The following is a 20,976-nucleotide window of genomic DNA, read 5'->3' on the forward strand; positions in this document are numbered from 1 at the left end:
GACAAATTTAATCTCAAATTAAGTCTGAATATTCACCTCATCTATCTAACTTGGTATATTATCTTATTGTACCTACCTCTCAAATAATACAAATTAATTCAAAAATTATTATAATTCAAATAACTTAGTCCACAAATTGAACGAATAAATCTATTATTTTATCTAATACCATCTATGAAATTACTCCATTATAATAAAAAAAAAAAATCCTTTGGTACATTTGGAATTGAAATTACTCTATTATTTTATAGGTAACACCAATTAAATAATCCCATTATGAAATGATAGGTTAAATATTAATTAGCGACATGAAAGTGGTTATTTTGTACAGTTTGTTCCCTCATTTTAAATTGGGTCATTTACTCTTCTGCTTATATTTTGTCGTGAATTTATTTTTATTTTCAAAATAAATATTTTTTGAGGACGAAAATTTATATTTTCATATCATAATATTTTAAGTCATATCTGAACATAATTTTAATCTACTAAAAAAACTTTTTGGATAATTGTTATGTATATTGTTTCATAATATATTGTATCATATTATGCTGTGTTATATCATTACTATATTGTTTTAATGAATACAACATTTGGTAGATTGCATCGTTCTTCTGTCATTACATAATGTTACACATTAACAATTGAAAAAAATAATCATAAAAGTACAATTACCTAACTTACATTACAAATCTTTAGCTCAAAACACAATTCAGTATACAATAATATACATCTAGTACAAAACAATATACAATTTTTTCATATTTCCTTTTTACATATTTTTTTTAAAAAAAACTTGATAATACAATATTATACTTTATAATATAAGATTATATGAAATTATAAAAGGTATTTATACACCCATATATAGTATACTACTATTTGATACACTATTATACAAAATAAGATTTCGTCAAACTTTGCCAGTTGATTTCTCTCCAACTACAAAATGGAATCTTTTGAAATTTGTGGAGAGAAAATCAATGGAGAGATAGATCTAGTGATGGCCTATCACCCCCAATAGGTAAGACATCGTGAATCACAACAGAATTTGATTGAAAATTGAAAATGACACTTTACTCTTGAAATTTCGCTACTGTAGTCACATATATAATTTGTGATTTCCTGGAGTTGAGGATGAAATTTTGTGACCGCATTGAATTCGTCTCATCAAGATCTATCATTTGACTCCGAATTTGAATTTTACGAAGATCTAGACATGACAACCCTTTAGACTCATAAGCTCCACCGTTGGGATCAATTTAGATAAGCATTAAAAAAAGCTTAGCTAACTTATGGAAACTTGTAAAGTAATTGTATGAGCTGCACTAAAACGTAACTATCTCTTAATAATATGAAGGATAAACCTATAAGAGAAATACGATAAAGTACCGATAAAAGTTAAAATATAATAATCAAATAATAAAAAATTAAGGTTATAACGCGATTACACTTTATGCAAAATAAAACTTTTCACATTATTTATTAATAATTTTAACGATACCATATAAAATAAATATTATATTTAAACTAACAATATACACGTTATTAAAAACTTATCGAATAATTATCTCAGGTTTATCCATCATACCAAATCGTGTCTAGTCTAAATAGCCAAGTAACTAAAAAAAAGGGGCAAAAACATGGAATCGTATTTCACCTAAAATATATATTTTACTCACATTGCTATAAAATAAATAAATTACTACTTTAGAACATTCTGTATTCAATTCCCCCTCCCGGTTAATTTATTCAACTTTATTTACTCTAGGGAGACGGCGAAATCGGAACCGGAAAAAGGAACTCCGACGACTGCTCCGGTTGTTTTAATGGGTCTCAAGGCGTAGTTTTGAATACTGATGTCATTGTTCTGGATTGTGATTCGCGAATTAGCTGAAATCGAAGCCATGGTACTGTACTTCTCTTTTTCATGATTCGTTTTTTTTTTTTCTTCAATTAGGTCTTTTTGTTTTTGGAATTGTGTTAGTTCAGCAAATATTGTGCGAAGAAACGTCAAGGGCTGCATTAGGTTTAGTGAGATACAGAAATAGTTGTTAGCTTCATTCGTATTGCTTACTTGGACTAATTTAGGATTGAGGCGTAGTTGATTGATTGATTCGTGTGTAACAGGTTTAGGCTTGCTGGTATCTGTTGTAGTGTTAGCCTTATCCTTCTAGTTTATTGCTGGTATAGGGCGCGAAGAATCGTCAAGTGCCTTATCCATCTATTTTATTGCTGGTGCTGGTATCGGACGCGAAGAATCATCAAGAGTTGCATTAGGTTTAGTGAGATATAGAAATAGTTGTTAGCTTCATTCATATTTCTTACTTGGACTAATTTAGGATTGAGGCATAGTTGATTGATTGATTCGTGTGTAATCAGTGGCGGAGCCAGGATTTCCGTTGAGGAGGTTCAAAAGAAAAATGTTAAATAGTGTTGACAAATAAGTTGTACCAGATTTCAAGCTAAAATATTGAAAAATGTTGCTAGCCGGATTCGAACCCGCACGCCTACTAGTTTTTGAACCCCTATAGCCGCTGAACCAAACCATTTACTTGTGTTGAGGGGTTCAATATTAAATATATAGACATAAAATACAGATTTGATCCTATATACACAATTTAATTTTTCGATTCAGGAGTTTGTCGATTCAGGGGTTTGTTGATTCAGGGGTTCAGGTGAACCACCTGAAGTCCACGTAGATCCGCTACTGTGTGTAATGGGTTTAGGCTTGGTGGTGTATGTTGTACTGTTAGCCTTATTATTGTGGTTCTTATTTTTGAATCTAGCATCAAATGCTGTTTATTCTTTTTCGGTTATCACACTGTTATTTTGTTGTTATTGTTTCTTTTCTGAATGCTTTGCACTATTAGTTGCTATGTTTTCTTCACTGCCGTGATGTTATCACGCTTCATAACTACTTTATTTGTTGTGCTTGAGCCGAGGGTTCTTCAGAAACAACCTCTTTACTTCCATGAGGTAGGGGATGTTGTTTTTGTTGTTGTGTGTAACAGGACAGTAGGTTTATGATCAAGGACATGGATCTGAAATTATGTTAATGCCTTTTTCTGGGATTTGTGGTTTGTTGAAGCTTCATGATTAAGTTGTACTTAGTTATTAGTATGTGCATATAAAAGATTCTGGGATATATAGAAAGTTCATGATACTACTACTGAAACAACAGCAACAATTATTGTTTGACCTCACTCCCAAGCTAGTTGTATGGTGCCTGGTATATTTAGAACTTATGTTGCTCGAACTCTCCAAAAATGTTGCAGCATCCGTGTCGAATCCTCCAAAACTGCACTATTTTTGCAAGATCTGACACTCACCCGTCAACATTTTTGAAGAGTATTAGCAACATTGTTTAGAACCATCTTAATCTAATATTCTATAACTTAGGGTCTCTAACACTAGAAATTCTCTGTACTTTTTATTGGTGTATTACTTTCTGACTAGATTAGGAGACTCCTTGATCACCTTAGACCCTTATCAATGTAATATTTTGTTGTTGATGTCTCCTTCTATTTGCTGGAACCATAAAAGAAAAGAAAAGACACAACACTTTGTTATTTTCTATCATTCTTTGTTACTTCCAATCCCGAACTCCTAATAGTAAAGCATACCAACCTGGCTAAACCTTAGCTCCAACTGGTTAGTATCAACTATATAGATCCTTTTTCTTCTATTATGCTCTTTTGTCAGTAAGTATGTATGGATTTTAAGAAATTATAGGTCTTTCAAAACAACTTTCTTCCATGTAAATTTAGTTTAGTTTGTCCCCTCTTTAACCCCTTTAATTACCATGATTTCACTCTTATCGTTTGAAGACAAGTTAGGATGGGATTAGTTATGTTGGAACTAGTTGTATTGAGGTTAGTTGTATTTTGCTTGGTGTTTTTATTATATTTAAATCATCATGTTAATATTATATCAATATTTAATAGTTTCTTTGATTTATCTATGCATAATATTGTTTGAAAATTTGTAATATGTACTTTTTAATTAAACAAAAAATAAAAATTTAATTAAAATTTATAATAGATATTTAAAATAATTTCTCTATAAAATAATCTTCATTTTAAAGTGCATTGATACATGATCTTTTTCTTAATTTGACTTTCTTAAGCACATTTTAAAAAAGATTAGACAAGCACAATTTGCTTAGTAAAAGCACTTTCCAAATGAATTAACCAAATATAAATTAGTTTATGTCAAAAGCACTTTTCTCAAAAACTAGTTTATTAAAAGTATTTCTAAAAATAAGCATTTTTTAGCCGCTTGCCTAAACAAGCTCCTAGTCTTAATAGACAAGTTATTAAAGACCAATCTAAACATGGAATCCTATTCCACCTGAAACATATTTACTCACATTATTAGAAAAAAATTACTACTCAAGAACATTCTGTATTCTATCCCCCTCTCGGTTAATTTAGTCAGCTCATTTCCTCTAGGAGACGACAAAATCAAAACCGGAAAAGGAACTCAAGGCTAGTTTTTAGTACCCATGTCGTCGTATTGGATTATGATTAGCGATTTAGCTGAATTCGAAGACACGGTACTCTACTGTTCTTTTCGTGATTCAATTTTTCCCTGTCAATTAGGTCTTTTTGTTTTTGGAATTATATAAGTTCAGCAAAAAATTCCTGGTATCGGACACGAAGAAAGGTCAAGGGTTGTATTAGGTTTATCGAGACATAAAAATAGTTGTTAGCTTCATTCACATTGCTTACTCGGACTAATTTAGGATTGAGGCATAGTTGATTGATTGATTGATTGATTGATTCGTGTGTAACGGGTTTGGGCTTAGTTATTTTTGTCATAGTATTAGGGCCTGTTTGGATTGGCTTTTGGCTTATTTTTGTTATTTTGGCTTTAAAATAAGTGCTTATAAGCACTTTTTAACTTTACCCAAACACTTCAAAACTGCTTAAAAACTATTTTGGCTTAAAAGCACCTAAAATAAGTCAATCCAAACGGGCACTTAGCCTTATTTTTGTACTTTCTTACCTTTGATACCTAGCATCATGTTTATTGTGTTTTGGTTATCATACTATTATTTCATTGTTGTTATTGTTCCTTTTCTGAATCCTCTGCTTTCCTTATTGGTTGCTATATTTTCTTTATCGCCTTTTCTTTTTTCCTAACACCTCTCTGCCTCCACAGGTAGGGTAAAGTTTGCATACTCTCTACCCTCCCCAGACCCCACTTTGGAATTTCATTGGGTATAATGGGATAGTAGGTTTATGATCAAGGACATGGATCTGAAATTATGTCTATGCCTTTTTATGCGTTTTCTATCACATAAAAGAAAAGAAAGGACACAACACTTTGTTGTGGAACTCGTAAAAGTAAAGCATACCAACCTGACTAAACCAAAACTCCAACTAGTTCGTATCAACTATTTTTTTTTTGAGAAAGGTAACATTACTTCTATATATCCACAGGTATACTACATCAAAGTGTAGTCCCCCTCCAAAAAGTTTTACTTACATCATTCCTAGGATCTTCTAGTTACAACCAGTCAATAATATTAAACACATTTTCAGCATCTCCTATCACTACTTGCTTACACCAAAAATAATAAAGCCCTAGGCAATTAGTCTTTATCTTCTGGATATTGTTCTGTTTTCCTTCAAAGCATCTTTGATTCCTTTCCTTCCAAATTGTCCACCAAATGCAAGCTGGGACAATCCTCCGTCTCTTCTCATTTTTTCCTGCATTTCCATCCCTGTTCCAGAATTGTAGGACTTCTATAATACTCCCAGGCTTTGTCCACTTAATCTTCCTCTTTTGGATAAACATCTGCCACAATTGATCAGTCCATTTGCAGTGTAAAAAGAGATGGTTGACTGTCTCCACCTGTTCTTCACATAGATAGCAACTAGAGCGTAGATTGGGTTTCCTCTTGTTTAAGTAGATTGGGTTCTCATGTGTCAAGACTGCCTACTTTGCCAAGAGCCATGTGAAGTAATTCACCTTGTAGGGAATTTCTGTTCTCCAGATCATCCTCCAGGGCCATCCTGCATGCTGCTCCTCCGTAGACCTGAGTTCTCTGTATGCTGATTTTACAGTCTCTCCCCCTTCCATACTAGTCTATCTTCCTCCCCTGTCAGATTGGTAGCCATTTGCATTGTATCATGAAATCTTGCTATGGTTGTCATCTCCCAATCATTTAGTCCCCTTCTTAGACTATATAGATCTTTTTTCTTCTATTATGCTCTTTTTTCATTAAGTATGCATGGATTTTAAGAAATTATAGGTTTTCCAAAACAACTTTCTTCCATGTTAATTTAGTTTGTCCCCTTTTTAACCGTTTCGATCACCATGATTTCACACTTATGGATTGGTGCATCAGAAGGTCGAAATGGAACATGAGGAAACCGTCTCAAGTGACTTTGTTCTCTATTTATCCTCCATGTGTTGCTACTTGTACCTTATATTGGACCATTTTGTATGACCGTACATCCAGTTTGGCATCCGTGCCTATGCGACACTCATCTTGTGGATGTATTGGACCTTTAAAGGCTACTATTCACTCCCTTGTAATATAGTTGGTCTTACAATTGTTGTCCATAACTTTTTTTTCATTTTGGTAGGTGTCTTCCTATGGTATAACATTTAGTAGCATTTCTCCATTTCAACTGACCTTTCTAATTATATATGCATTCATGCCATTCTTCTGGATGCTGCGAGGGATGTGTGGGGATATTAGGAGAAATATGATTACGAATGAAGATATTTGGGACGGTGAGAGTGACCTCCGTGGTGGACAAAATGAGGGAGGAGAGACTAAGATGATTAAAACATGTGAAGAGGAGATACATAGATGTCCCAGCTAGGAGGTGTGAGCAGTTGGCTATGGTGGGGCTGAGAAGAGGTAGAGGTAGGATGAAGAAGTATCGGGGAGAGGTGATTAGGCAGGACATGACACACTTGTAGCTCACTTAGGACATGACCCTAGATAGGAAGATATGAAGGACGAGGATTAGGGTAGAATGTTAGTAGGAAAACCGAGTGTTGTCTAGTTTCTGGTATTAGTATTATTGCTATTACTCTCCTACTATCTTATAGTATTACCAGTTGTTTCCTGTGCTTTGGTTACCATATTATTTGTTTGTGCTACTGTTCTTGTTTCTACTATTTTCTACTTGGATTCTTCACTACTTTATTTCCTTCCTACTGTTTTTGATATGCTTTACCTTTGCTGAGGGTCTATCGGAAACAAACTCTCTACCTTCACAAGGTAGGGGTAAGACAGCATACTACCACCCTCCCGAGACCCCACTTGTGGGGTTACATTGAGTATGTTGTTGTTGTATACCATTCTTCTGAACAGCGAGCCGTGATCTTAAAAGGTTTTAAGACCAGTATGCATAGTCTGCAATGGTGCTTAAAACGAATTGGTGAGATGTGGAATGTACGTGATACTATTGGATATGGTAGTGATAAGTCCTATTAAGTTGAGTTTTGGTCCAATTATGTATATGAGTCAGATTCTTACTTTTTAATGGCTTGCCAAAAGCTGCATATGGCTTAACTTGTTAATAATAGTTTCATTCATTGCTCATATAAGATTTTGCTACCACCAATCTTATAGATTTCGGCTTGTGCAGCGATTCATTTATCTATTTTTATTTCTTTCCCTTTTCCCCTTTGCAGGCAACATCAAAGAAAGTAATCACGAGAGAAGAGTGGGAGAAAAGGCTCAATGATGTAAAAATTAGAAAAGAAGATATGAATAAGTTAGTGATGAACTTTTTGGTCACAGAGGGTTATGTTGAAGCAGCAGAAAAGTTCAGAAAGGAATCTGGAACAGATCGTATCCTTCTGTGATCTTCTTGGTTGCTCATTTCATATTATTATACGAATTTGTGTCGTTGCATATGTACATCTACATGCTTCTCCTTATGAATGAATAGCTGATATAGATCTTGCTACTATCACTGATCGAATGGCGGTTAAAAAGGCAGTACAGGCTGGTAATGTAGAGGATGCAATTGAGAAGGTTAATGATTTGAATCCTGAGGTATGACTGCTATTTTTCCCATTTCAAACTGCTGTGATGTGTGTTACTTGAGCTGAGGGTCTTTTGGAAACAACCTCTCTACATCCATGAGGTAAAGGTAAGGTCTGCGTACACTAGACCCTCACCAGACCCTATAGTGTGGGATTTCACTGGGTATGTTGTTGTTGAATGCCTTTTGTTCTTATTATTCAGAAGCAAATTCATCTTCGTCTTTCAATCCTATTTGGGTGGAGTAAGTAAGTTGATGCCAAACACACTTCATAATGGTGAAGTCATGGTACGTAGTAACATGCACAATAAAAAAAATATGTTTTGAGTGAACTAGGTGTGTCTTTTATCCTTCTAGACTAGAAGAGAGGAAATGATATTGACTTTATGCAATATTCGTAATTGAAATATTTATTTATGGTAACTGATCAAATCAGTGCTAAGGTACTTTTGGATGACTGTTTAATATTGTGTCTTACATTTAGAATAAGAAGAAATCATGTTATTGTGATTCGGTGCATTTTGTTCCAAAAGCAGGGAAGATATTCTCTCATTGCAGTCTGAATTGTTCAGGAGTTGCACTATATTGTGAATAGAAACACTGAAATCTAAGGGCAGCCTATTACGAGTCACATGTACAGTCAATTTCAGTTCAATAAAATCACCTACAACTGTTTTTATTGTCAACTTCCCTACATTTCCCCCCTTGTCATGGTTGGAGGTGGTCAGCTCTTATCATTAGACTATCGCACATTTATCAGAGCTAATAAAATGATTGAAAAGAGGTATACGGGCATTACGTAATGAAAGCAGATGTCATTTAAACACGAGTATGGAAGCTCTTGATGATACTATTCTGTGCCAGTCCTTATATTAAGATTGAAGCAACCACTATTGGTGTTATTAATTTGCTACTCAACTTTCATGAATTTGGGCTTAGTTTTAGGTTCGGTGAAAGTCTTAGTACATAAATATTTGGTTTCGAGAGTAGTTACTGCGCCCGCTGACCCTCTTTTTTAAAGAAGTTTTTAATATATCACTTATATATATATATATATATACACCATCTTGAGCAAGGTGCTTTTCTGCACATTCTTGAAATTGCATCTACATTTAAAAGATACGAGTGGCTATATGTACAACACTTTTGTTTATTATGGTTAAAAAATACTTAGGAAATTTGAAGACTTTATCCTTATTTGGTATCTTGTTAGTTTGATTAGAACAAACTTATTCTTGTCCAAATGGTATCCTGATGGAGGTCTGAAAGTGTTCTGGAGATGTTACAAAAATATGGCTTAAAGTCTCGTCGAGGAGTGCAAATATGCTAAACAAATGGACAAAGAGTACCTCGGTTTCTGTATATAGGAGAATGGAAATATTCAAAGTTGTGTGAGTTGTTGGCGTATGGAAGTTATGAGTTATATCATGAAACATTGAAAAAAAATGATAGAGCATAGATGTAGGGATGCGATAAGGGTGATAGAACTGGGTTGGTAGGACTGCTATAGACACTAAATTTTCTAAGAAGATCAATAGAAGTTTTTGGGGGAGAAAATGAAGGATCTTCAAATTATATTTATTGAACTAGAGAAAACTTATATAGTGCAGAGAAAGGTCCTTTGGTGGAGGTTGGAAGAGAAAGGAATGCCACACACAAATCAAGAAAAGGAAGGAATAACTATCAAATGAGTAAATGCCATACACAAATCAAGTCAAGGAAGTTAAGTGGAGAAGGGTAGAGGGGCGGGCCCATTATCCACCGAGTTTAGAAGGCTGTGATTGGTCCAAAGGGCGGGTCACAGACGGATTTCTCGGTTATCAAAAAAAAAAAAAAAAAAAAATCAAGTCAAGGAAGGAATAACTATCAAATGCGTAAATGCCATAAAAGATGTATAAAAGAGCCATCATAAGTGTGTGAATGTGTGATAACAGTTGGAGGGAATACAGAGGAGTTTGCATCTCTTGTGCCGTGGGCTTACATCAGGATCTACTTGTTCATGTTAGTTTAGGGGTTAGTTAAGTAATAGGTTCATGGTGTACAATATTATGTTAGTTGATGAAATTAGCACGAGAGCCATTTAAAAGCTTGAATTGGAGAAACATTTTAGAGAGTAGTGGTTTTAGAATAAGTAGAAGTAATATAGAAGATATGCTTTTTAATTTTGTCCAATATAAAAATAATGAGATTGACATTCAAATCCAAGCAGAGTAAAAACAATACTAGGTGATTTTCTGTCATCTATCTAAGCCTTGGCGGGTAGAGTTGTTGATACATGTTGGTGGGAGATAGCAAGTGTCCGGTTTAATAGTTGAGGCGTGTTCAAGCTAGCCTGTACACCATCATTACAAAAAGATAATGATATTGAGGTGAGACTTAGTGGGATTGCGGTTTCTAAATGCAAATAATCAAAATTGATTCTATATGTTACATCTCATTGAATTCTGATTTCTCCTTTCAAAAAAAATAGAAAAAGAAGAGTCAGACATCCAGTGAGATGTAAAGGTATCCAGTAATATCTTTTCTTTTTTTGTTCTAGTCATCATGGGATTAAAGTAGAATTTATGGGCAGAAATTAAAAAGGAACAGAAAGTTGTGGAAGAAAGGCCCTAAGAACAGAACAGAGGTTTTGTTTGCCATGAATTTAAGCAATTTATGAACAAAAGAAATGTTTTGTTTTCAATGAATTTGAAAAAAAAATGCCCCCTATCGGCCTATCTGGTCAAAATTGTACAACAACAACAACATACTGGGGAGGGTAGAATGTACGCATACCTTACCACTACCTCATGGAGGTAGAGAGACTGTTTCCAAAAGACCCTCAGCTCAAATGTAGCAATTCCATATACAAAGAAGAAATAGCTGGTCAAAATTGTAGGACCCTCAATTTCCTTTTTTGCTGACAGCACATATATAAGCTTCTAATTGTTGTTTCTTATTGTGTTTCTGTGCTTTTTACTGGAAGATAAGTAGAAATTTGAAGAAATGGGATTTTGTATATTGAAATTTGAACTGAACGGTGAATCCATAAGCTTTCAAGGAAATAGTGCATGTAAAAGTCAAGTGATTCCTCTATCGTCAGCATTCTATCTCTGAACTGTCTGGGAAAAAGAGATCTTTGCTACGCAAAGCCTTGACTTCCTTGGTTGATCTGAACTTGCATGAGATGTTCACTATGCATCATAAAAACACCCCAGGCATTTCTTCAAGGAAGAGAGGCCATTGCTTCTGTATAGCCATTATCACTTATAATATATTTGATATCAGATCAAGGATGTGATAAACCCAAGCATTCCCCTCTGCTACCCTCTCTTTTATCTTTCCTTGTATCATTGTTATTGTGCAGCAGGTGTGTTATACGCATGTATGCTTTGCCTTTGTGTTTCTCATAACCTTCTCTTTTATCATCTTAAAAGCTTACTGATCAAGAGATTCTTTATAGTTGGGAATTGAAACTTAGCAAAATGAATGCCTGCTTATCGTGAATTGCAACTTAGGCTGCTACGAGAAATCTCTTAATATTTTTGGTTGATCTTAACATAGTTTTACCTTCTTGGATGCAGATACTGGATACAAACCCCCAGCTCTTTTTCCACCTCCAGCAACAAAGGCTGATAGAGTTGATAAGGAATGGAAAGATTGAGGAGGCTTTGGAGTTTGCTCAAGAGGAGCTCGCTCCAAGGGGAGAAGAAAATGTAATTATTAATATACAAATCTTTTCTCTTGCTTTCCTTAAATCTCCTTTTTTAGGCAACGATAGAGCTGCTTCTTTAGTAACATGTAGGTCGCGAGTTTGAGGCATGGACACACAACCCCTTAGCAGTTCTGCAGAATGTTCTCTGTTCCCCTACTCAATCACTTGCTAGGGAGATGCCTTTTATTAGAGCAATACAAGCCTTTAATCTAAATGACTGTTTAATCTCGTAGACTATATATTATAAATGTCCGGAGAATTTTGATGTGTGGATACTAAAAAAACCTACGGTCTCTTAAAGATTGCTGAATTTCTAAGTGGTCTTTCCCTGTCTCCACCCCTAAGCTGCCAGCACCAGGGGTTCCTTTCTCTTGGTTGGCCTCCCTAGGAGGGGAGGCTGACGAGGGTAATGGGACGTGGGAAAAATCTACTTTTGTTTCTGAAGAATTGGCTTGAGATTGACACCATCCTTTACTCTGAAAAAAAGAAGAAGCTTTGGTTGGCGCTATCCCATGTGTAACCCACCTCTTTAGTACATGACGAGTTTAATTTCTTTTCTGCAGCAAAGTTTTTTAGAAGAGTTGGAGAAGACTGTTGCATTGTTGGCCTTTGAAGATGTATCCAACTGCCCTGTTGGAGAGCTTCTGGATGTATCACAGCGGCTAAAGACCGCTAGTGAGGTCAATGCTGCAATCCTCACCAGCCAAAGCCATGAAAAGGGTTAGTCTCCTTTCATATCGCCGTTGACGATCCTCCTCCTCACACTTCTCAGGAAGAGGGGGGAGCAAGGCATTTAAAGATTTTCAAAGTTTGGTGTGTTTGAAAAAGCTTTTGTTGATTTCATAAATTAGGAATATTCATGTGTAGAAGCTCATGATATGAAATGCTATCTTTTTTAATGATTAATCTTTGATTTAAACAGATCCAAAGCTTCCAAGCCTATTGAAGATGTTAATATGGGCACAAAATCAGCTTGGTGAAAAAGCCGTGTTTCCGCGCATAAATGATTTGTCGACTGCTAAACTGGAAGATCCTCCTGTTTGAAGGATGACCAAAACTTGGTCAACTGCTTGAAGATGATGTATCTTTCAACTTTCAAAACCTATAGATGCTTTTGTTCTTATCAAATTATGGATTCTTAGATTAATGTTGTGTTCGTTTATCGATCACAATGTACATGAACATAGTCTGTACTTTCATATCGTATCTAGGTTTCATAAAATTGGTTTGTGTTTGAAACTTGTGGAGAACATACAAAGAAGGTAAGCTATTAATCTCAAATCTGTCAAAATAAATCTCATTTCAGAATTCAATCATAAGATCATGAATCTTTTCTTATAGGAAGGAGATTTAGTAGTTTATATATATATTTTTTATTTATTATTTGCTAGGTATAATTTTTGCGGCGAAAGGATTCAGATGAACTCTTTCCCTCCATCCTGTTTCACCACGGCCTTATATCAAGTATAGTTGGTTAGGTTTAAGTGTTAGTAGATATATCAAGTGTGTTAGGAGTGCAACTCGGGTATGGTAGGTCAGGACACCTAGCATTGCTGCCAAAATAGTTGAGGCATACACAAACTGACTCGACAACACTATTAAAATAGTTGAGACATACACAAACTGACTTGACAACACTATAAAATAGTTGAGACATACACAAACTGAGTCGACAACACTATCATACAAAAGAAAAAAGAATGACTCTAGTAATGCATTTTAATAAAAAAAACTCCAAACTAATCAAGTGAAATGAGGTAACAAGTGAAGCAGAAAATGACCAGAATTTCTAGGTCTCCACCCATACTAGTACATAAACCAATGTAGTAGTACAAGTTACAGAACAACTCTGAGGTTTAGAAGTTTGCTGATGAAATGACCTAAATACCCTTTCTCTGTCTCCCAAATCAAAGTTTCCATCATCAAAGTTGAGAGCATAACTTGAAGGATCATACTGGAATTTCACTTGTCTTTTGTTTTTCATTGCTAATTTCTTCATTGCTGCTCTCATTCTCCCAAATAAACACTTGCATTGCTTCTTGCTATAGTTGTTTACACATAAAAAGCTTCTTACAAATCCACCCATGATAAAATCAAGAAAACACCTTCAATAACCTTAACCTCTATAGCCAAAATTAACTTGCAAGATTTGATCTTTTTGTGTTTTTGAACAAGTTGTCACATATGCATATTAGCAATATCTATCAAGAACAGAGAAAAAAGGTCAAAAGGGTGTCTGAAAATGGAAATCTTGGACTTGTTAAGGGACTTAGGAAAGCAAATCCCTCTAATAACTTAACCTCTATAGCTGAAGTTAAGTTCCAAGATTTGATCTTTTTGTGTGTTTGGTCAAGTTGTCACACTTGTATCTAGCAAAATCTATCAAGAACAAAGAAAAAGGCCAAAAGGGTGTTTGAAAATGGCAATCTTGGACATGAGAAAGGACTAAAGAAGCAAAATTAACTAGCAAGATTTGATCTTTTTTGTGTTCACATTTGTATATAGCAAAAATCTATCAAGAACAAAGAAAAGGGCCAAAAGGGTGTTTGAAAATGGCAATCTTGTACATGAGAAGGGACTAAAGAAGCAAAATTAACTAGCAAGATTTGATCTTTTTTGTGTTTTATTCAAGTTTTCTCATTTGTATATAGCAAATATCTATCAAGAACAAAGAAAAAAGGCCAAAAGGGTGTTTGAAAATGGCAATCTTGTACATGAGAAGGGACTAAAGAAGCAAAATTAACTAGCAAGATTTGATCTTTTTTGTGTTCACATTTGTATATAGCAAAAATCTATCAAGAACAAAGAAAAGGGCCAAAAGGGTGTTTGAAAATGGCAATCTTGTACATGAGAAGGGACTAAAGAAGCAAAATTAACTAGGGACTGGGGAGAGAAACTTAGGAGAGTAAAATTTGGTTTGCAAGTTTTTATCTTTTTTTTTGTGTTTAGTTCAAGTACTCATATTTGCATGTAGCAAAAATATGTATCAAGATAAAATAAAAGGGCCAAAAAGGGTGTTTGAAAATGGTAGTCTTGGAAATAAAAAGGAAATGAGGGTAAGAAAATTTTGGCTTATGTGTGATGAATGGTATGTGAAGGACCTTTATATCATAAAAAGAACCTTAAGAAAAAATGTGGTCTTTTTTCCTTTTTTCTTTCTGTGGGGTTTGGTTGTATTCAATGGAAAGCAAAGGGAAACAGGAAATAAACATGAAAATGTTATGTTTTTGGGTCTTTTAAAGAAGCTGTGCCCTTACGACCTGCAGTATCTTCATAGTGTAACACTTTTTATTGCATTGGGAGACTCAAATTCCATGATCCATAGAAAGAAAAAGAGGATTCTTTTGTGTGTGGTGGGTGGGGTGGGGGGGAGGGGTAAAGGGCTGTGGGGAAGAGAGCCCACTACATGGTAGTATCACTATCAAATTTGTTGCATGGAAAATGACTATAAACAAATGCTGCTAACTTATTAGAAATAACTCAAAAATGTCCTCCTTTTATCTTATTATACATATCGTGTCTAATACACATTCAACTAATTTTAGTTTAAGGGTGTGTTTGTACTAATTAAGGAAAATATTTTTGGGAAATAAGTGATTTTCTTACTTATTTTCTGGTGTTAGATTAGAAAGAAGAGAATAGTTCCAAGTTGATAAGAAACACATATATTGACTCATGTCCCAACCCGAATATCAACTTGATACACGACCCTAACCCTATCCCCGACTTCAGACCTGATCCTCAATCCTAACCTTGACCTCGTTTAGAAATTGTTCCTCAACCTGACATTGGGCTAACCCCAACATGAAACCTGACAATCGACCCTAGCCACGTTGTCGACTCACGACTTAATCCTAATTTGAGATCAAGACTCAAACCTGAGCTAGGACCCAACTTTGACTCTAAGTAGGGGTTGGGATCAGAGTCAGGGTTGGTTGAGTTTTGAGTTGGGGTCAGGGTCATGATCAAGGTCGAGAGTCGAATCTCAAGTTAGGGTCCAGTGTCAAGTACCAGCTGGTTGGGGTTAGGGTCAAGATCAGAGAGTCGTATCCTGGGTCAGGGATTATGAGTCAAGTTCAGGTCATGGTCGAGGTTGGGAATGATCGAGTCTCAAGGTTGAGGGCAGGAGTTGGGTCTTAGGGTTGAGATAGGGAGTCAGATATTAGGTCATTGTTAGGCTCGGGTCTTGAGTCAGATTCCGAGCTTGGGTATGGAGTTAAGTCCTGATCAATCCCCAGTTCCGAATCGAGGTCGAGAGTCTAGTTAGGTCCCAAGTCTATGTCAATATCAATTTCATGGTCAAGAGTATGGTCCCAAGTAAGGGTCGGGGTTGAGAGCTAAATCTTGGATCAAGGTCGAGATCAGATAGTGAGGTTGAATGAGAGTTTTAAGAAAATATATTTCTTTACTTCATATAGCAAAAGTTACTTTTCTTAAATTAAAGCCAATTAAGTCCATTCGAAAAACATTTTCCAAAATATTTGAGTCAACCCAAATATGAAACTAAGGTCCGTGATTTAATTCTTGGAAATTAGCCTGCAATGGAATAAGTGGAGGATAAGACCCTCATTGATCCATCAAATCAAAAGAAGGTCTATTTTTATTGAAACTCCAATTGTCTCCACCAAAAGGCAATCTTGTATAGGGTATAAAATTGTGGTGTTCTCTTACTATCTTTCCTTATTGTCTTCATACACAAAGTTGCTTTTAACTTTTTCTACATTTTCATCAAAATTCCTTTCCATTTTGTCCCTTTTCATTTTGGCCCATCCTATCTCATGGGCCTATGTGAGTTAGTCCACTATTTTGTCTTTCGTATTGGCATCACTTGTAATCTACATACTTTAGGTGAACTTTTGGTATTGGTGAAATTTCATGAGATTGTCTTTGATATTGTGATGGTAACAGAGGCGAAATTAGGATTTGAAGCTTATGAATTCTATATTTGTCACTGATATTATAGCTCGTTGTAGTTATTAAGTTTGTAATTAAATATTTGTATATATTTAAAATATTTTCTAATACAAATACATATTATTGCTTCACTCTTGGTGATGTACATGTTGAAGAAAAAAACCCTCAAGAGCGCGAGATATGCACAAATAGGATGATTTGAGGCCAATGTTTATATTTTATCCGAGTTTAAGGTTTTTTCACAAAAAAATTAAGTCTTACGGCTATATATTCAAAAGAACTAAAAAATCACGCTTCTTCAATCGTTGACAAGTATCTTTTGCCAAGTGGACATGACTTGATTACTATCTTCATTTTACCTATTTGTTAATTCCTTGTTAAATTTATTCACGATTTTGTTCTCTTGGGCTTTAATCCAAAAGACGCCTCAATAATTGAATTCTAAATTCGATATGAATTTTACTCCCTTTTGAATTCAAACGTCGTAATAACAAAAATCTTAAGGTGAAATAAAAGAATCGAGCTAAATCAAATACAAATAAATAATAGCATATTCAGTGTAATCATCTAGGAAAGGTGGAATGTACACGACCTGTAAAAGGTAGATAAATTATTTCTGATAGACACTCGACTCAAAAGGACAAAGCAAATAATATCTTGATTTAAAATTCTAGATTCCCTTTGGATGAGTGCTACTTACTTGCAATTGGCCATTGGACTGAAATTGGTCAGACTCACCAGCCCACTTTTAAAGATATAAAAAGGCTTACAAGTCCAATGGTCAATTTTCAGCCCACTAAGAAAATTTTCTCAGAAATTGGATTTTTCTTCTTGTTATTTTCCTGTGTAGCAGTAATATACTTTTCTTGTGATTTGAGATTCTTTTTTAGTAGTACAAGTTTTTGGAGGAACTAGAATTGATATCATAGGGAGTCTTGACGTAACTAGAAAATTGATATCATAGGATCAAGAGGTTATAGATTTAAGATGGGGAAAAAATACAGAGTTTTGTCAAATTTTTAACTATAATGATGGTTGAGAATTGTGGAGAGGGATCTATAGTATTGCTTATTCGTTCGCGTGAACTCAATAACTAGTTAGTATACTTTAGTTAAACACTCACACTATGGTTTGTTTCAATTGAACATCTAAATACATGATAATGTGTTCCTATTAGACATCTGCCGCTCAAATTTTGAAAAAATTATTCGTTAGTTTTCAAGCGCTTATTATGTGGATAAATTAATAAATTCAAAATGTGTCATCTCCTTTAATCATATAAGACGTAAAACCTAATGCTTGTTTCGATTCATGTGATTGATGTGTATAATTTAAGAATATGACATATTTTATGTGGTCATTTTATTTATATATTGGACACTTGAGAACACGTGCAATTTTTTTCTAAGAGAGTCTAATAGGAACATTTTAATAATTTACTTTAAGGTCTTGTAAGTTATTCCAAAATTAAACATCCAGAAATTAGTTATCTCACCTTTGATATAGGATAAAAAATAACATTACAATCCTGAGATAACTCACCATGCGATTTATCCCAACCAAATATAAATAAATTCATATTAAAATTAATTATTCCTTGTCCGTTATACTAAAGGAGTACAGATTAAAAATCAAAACTACTTTAAAAAAATATTTAAGAGATAACTTTGAACCTACTCAAACTTAAGGGACCATTTTTTTCTCAAAATATTTGGTCATGAATATATTAATTATACTTTTTCCTTGTCTTTGTTTATGAGTGCATAATATATCAGTTCAGACAGACAAAAGAAGATCTTTATTGTGTGTACTTTAATTAATTAAGAAAGAATAAAGCAGTTTTTTTTCTTGATAATTGCAAAATATTTTAATATAAATATAATATAATTGTAAAGTGCTGAATTTATGCTTGGCTCGATGAGAATAATGTAAGTGAGATTCTCACATGTAAATTGTAATATTAGCAGATTTTAGAGTATCTCATTTGGATTTGCTCCCTTCACCTTTTATATTTTTTTATTAATCGGTCGATATTTATTGATTTGATTAATTGAATTTGCGCAGCATATGTTATATTAAAATAATAATACTTTCTACTAAAAAAGTTTTATTTTTAAGATTTCAATCTGAGATCTTTAATTAAGAGCGAAACAATTTTATTTATTAATAGTAGTGAAGTTAGGATTTTCATTAAGTTCTCAAAAGACGCAAAAAAGATTCAATATCTATTATATATACATAAAAAATAATTTTAATTTTGAACATATAGTTTACTTTTCATCAAAGGGTTCGAACCCCATTCTCCCACCTGACTCTGCTTTTGTCTATCAGGCAATCATACTAGCTACTTACAAGAAATTTCTTTATTTTTAACTCAAACTCAAAAATTTTAATTAAGAATATAAGGATTATATCTATTTAGCAGATTTTAGAGTATCTTATTTGGATTTGCTTCCTTCACCTTTTTAGTAGCTTTATCAGGAGTCATATGGACACTATATATACCCCTAAATATAAATATTTTCTCCATTCTGTATTGATTGTTCACATTATCAAAATTAATTATTAGAAGTTATTATTATTATTTTTTCTCATTTTATCCTGATAAGTAGTTCTTTTTGAAAATATAAATAGGTTTGTAAAATTTTAAAAACATTTTGTAAGAAGTAAATTAATGATTTCTTAAGAGAAGAAAATAAATAACTACTATGAAGCTGACATAATACATAATTTGCGCGGCTACATTAATTCTTGCTTATCTAGTTTTCTTGTACTCAAAGTACTCCTATTTTATTATGGTTTGAATTAAGATTTATTGTACTTAACTACAATATAAAATGCTATTACTATATAATATAGCAGGCTATATACAATATTGTGCATAAAAATTGCAAGCAAGCAAACTCATGTAATATGTAGTACATGACTAATAGCTTAGGTTTGAGATAGACATGAACAAATATTTCACACAAATTTAAATTTGAAATCTCTAATTAATAATGAATAAATACATATAAAAAAGCAATGTGCAATACATATACTATTTCAAATTCTCGTAGAGTCTAAAAAACGACTTGCATTTTGAGAAAGGACTACATATCAACAGGTATGATATAAATAATATATCTGACTATTTTCACAGCTCAAATTCATAATCTATACATGTTTTAGAGACAACTTTTACTAAAATATGATCTTTATAATATATTTTATTTTAATTTTGTATGGAGTTAATTTCCTTGCTTTAGAATAGAATATTAGGCGACATTCATTATTGCCATTTGACTATGATTATGTTATTTTTCGTATTGTTTTCACTCATTTCATGAATCTTGTGAGATCCAATTGTTGTTTCCTTTTTTGGTTCAAGTCCCTCATTCCTTGGATCTTGCCCAACTAATAGAGGAAAATAATAATAATAATAATAATACTATCGTCGTTTCAATTTGTTTGTTTTATTTTAACTTAACATGAAATTTTAAAAAGTATAAGATTTTTTTCATATTATGATCTTAAATTAAATATATATGAAATATATCAAAATGATCTTTAATTTTATGGTCAGAGGCGTATCCAGGATTTCGGAAGGATGGGTGCACTATTACAAAAATATGCATCTAAGATATAAGTTTGATCGGTTTGACCTTTACATTCTTAACACTGAACTGTTAAATTTTAAAAATTATAGGTCTAACATATATAATACTACTAGTTTTAAATTTTAATATACACATTTGATTTAATTATATAAAAATTATACCGTGCTAAATTTTTTTTTAGGAATTTCCAATGTTACACACTTGAAAATTTTGAAAGATTAAAGCAAAAAAACAAAAGAAAAATTGATTGAAACGTCAAAAGTGTTACCGATAACCACTTGGAGGGGTGTTACTAATAAAAATAAGATAGATATAAGATTTAAATTTCTATCTTTGCTAAGAGAGGTGCACCCAATCATCATCATATTATTATATGCTACTTTTAACGTGGGTTCACACCTCTATATTTAAATATTTTTTAAAAAATATAACACTACTATATACTCCCTCCGTCCCTATTTACTTGTCCATATTTCCTTTTTTGGTTGTCCCTATTTAGTTGTCCATTTTGACAAATCAAGAAAGGACAACAAATTTTTTCCTATTATACCCTTATTTACACTTCTTGAAAATTGTAAAAGTGTATGTTGTTTCCCTCCAATTTATTTCACTTGAATTCAAATAAGTGGTTGTAATTTTGAAGTGAAAAGTTGTCATAAGGGTAAAATTGTAACTTCACTGTGCTAATCATTGTTGCCTTAATCTGTGTGCCATTTCTAAAGTGGACAACTAAAAAGGGACGGAGGGAGTATTA

At 33.5% G+C, this 20,976-nt stretch overlaps 1 protein-coding gene across 1 annotated transcript; it reads left to right on the forward strand.

The window, feature by feature from the left end:
• Positions 1-1,694: 1,694 nt before the first annotated feature.
• Positions 1,695-13,004, forward strand: LOC102578849 (glucose-induced degradation protein 8 homolog). The gene is made up of 6 exons (XM_006343194.2): positions 1,695-1,907; positions 7,660-7,819; positions 7,920-8,026; positions 11,579-11,710; positions 12,273-12,429; positions 12,632-13,004. Exons 1-6 carry the CDS (start codon positions 1,857-1,859, stop codon positions 12,751-12,753), a joined length of 729 nt encoding a protein of 242 aa, XP_006343256.1. The 5' UTR covers positions 1,695-1,856; the 3' UTR covers positions 12,754-13,004.
• Positions 13,005-20,976: the final 7,972 nt, after the last annotated feature.

The sequence above is a fragment of the Solanum tuberosum genome, unplaced genomic scaffold (genome assembly GCF_000226075.1).
Source record: "Solanum tuberosum cultivar DM 1-3 516 R44 unplaced genomic scaffold, SolTub_3.0 scf00039, whole genome shotgun sequence".
In the NCBI taxonomy this organism is placed as follows: domain Eukaryota; kingdom Viridiplantae; phylum Streptophyta; class Magnoliopsida; order Solanales; family Solanaceae; genus Solanum; species Solanum tuberosum.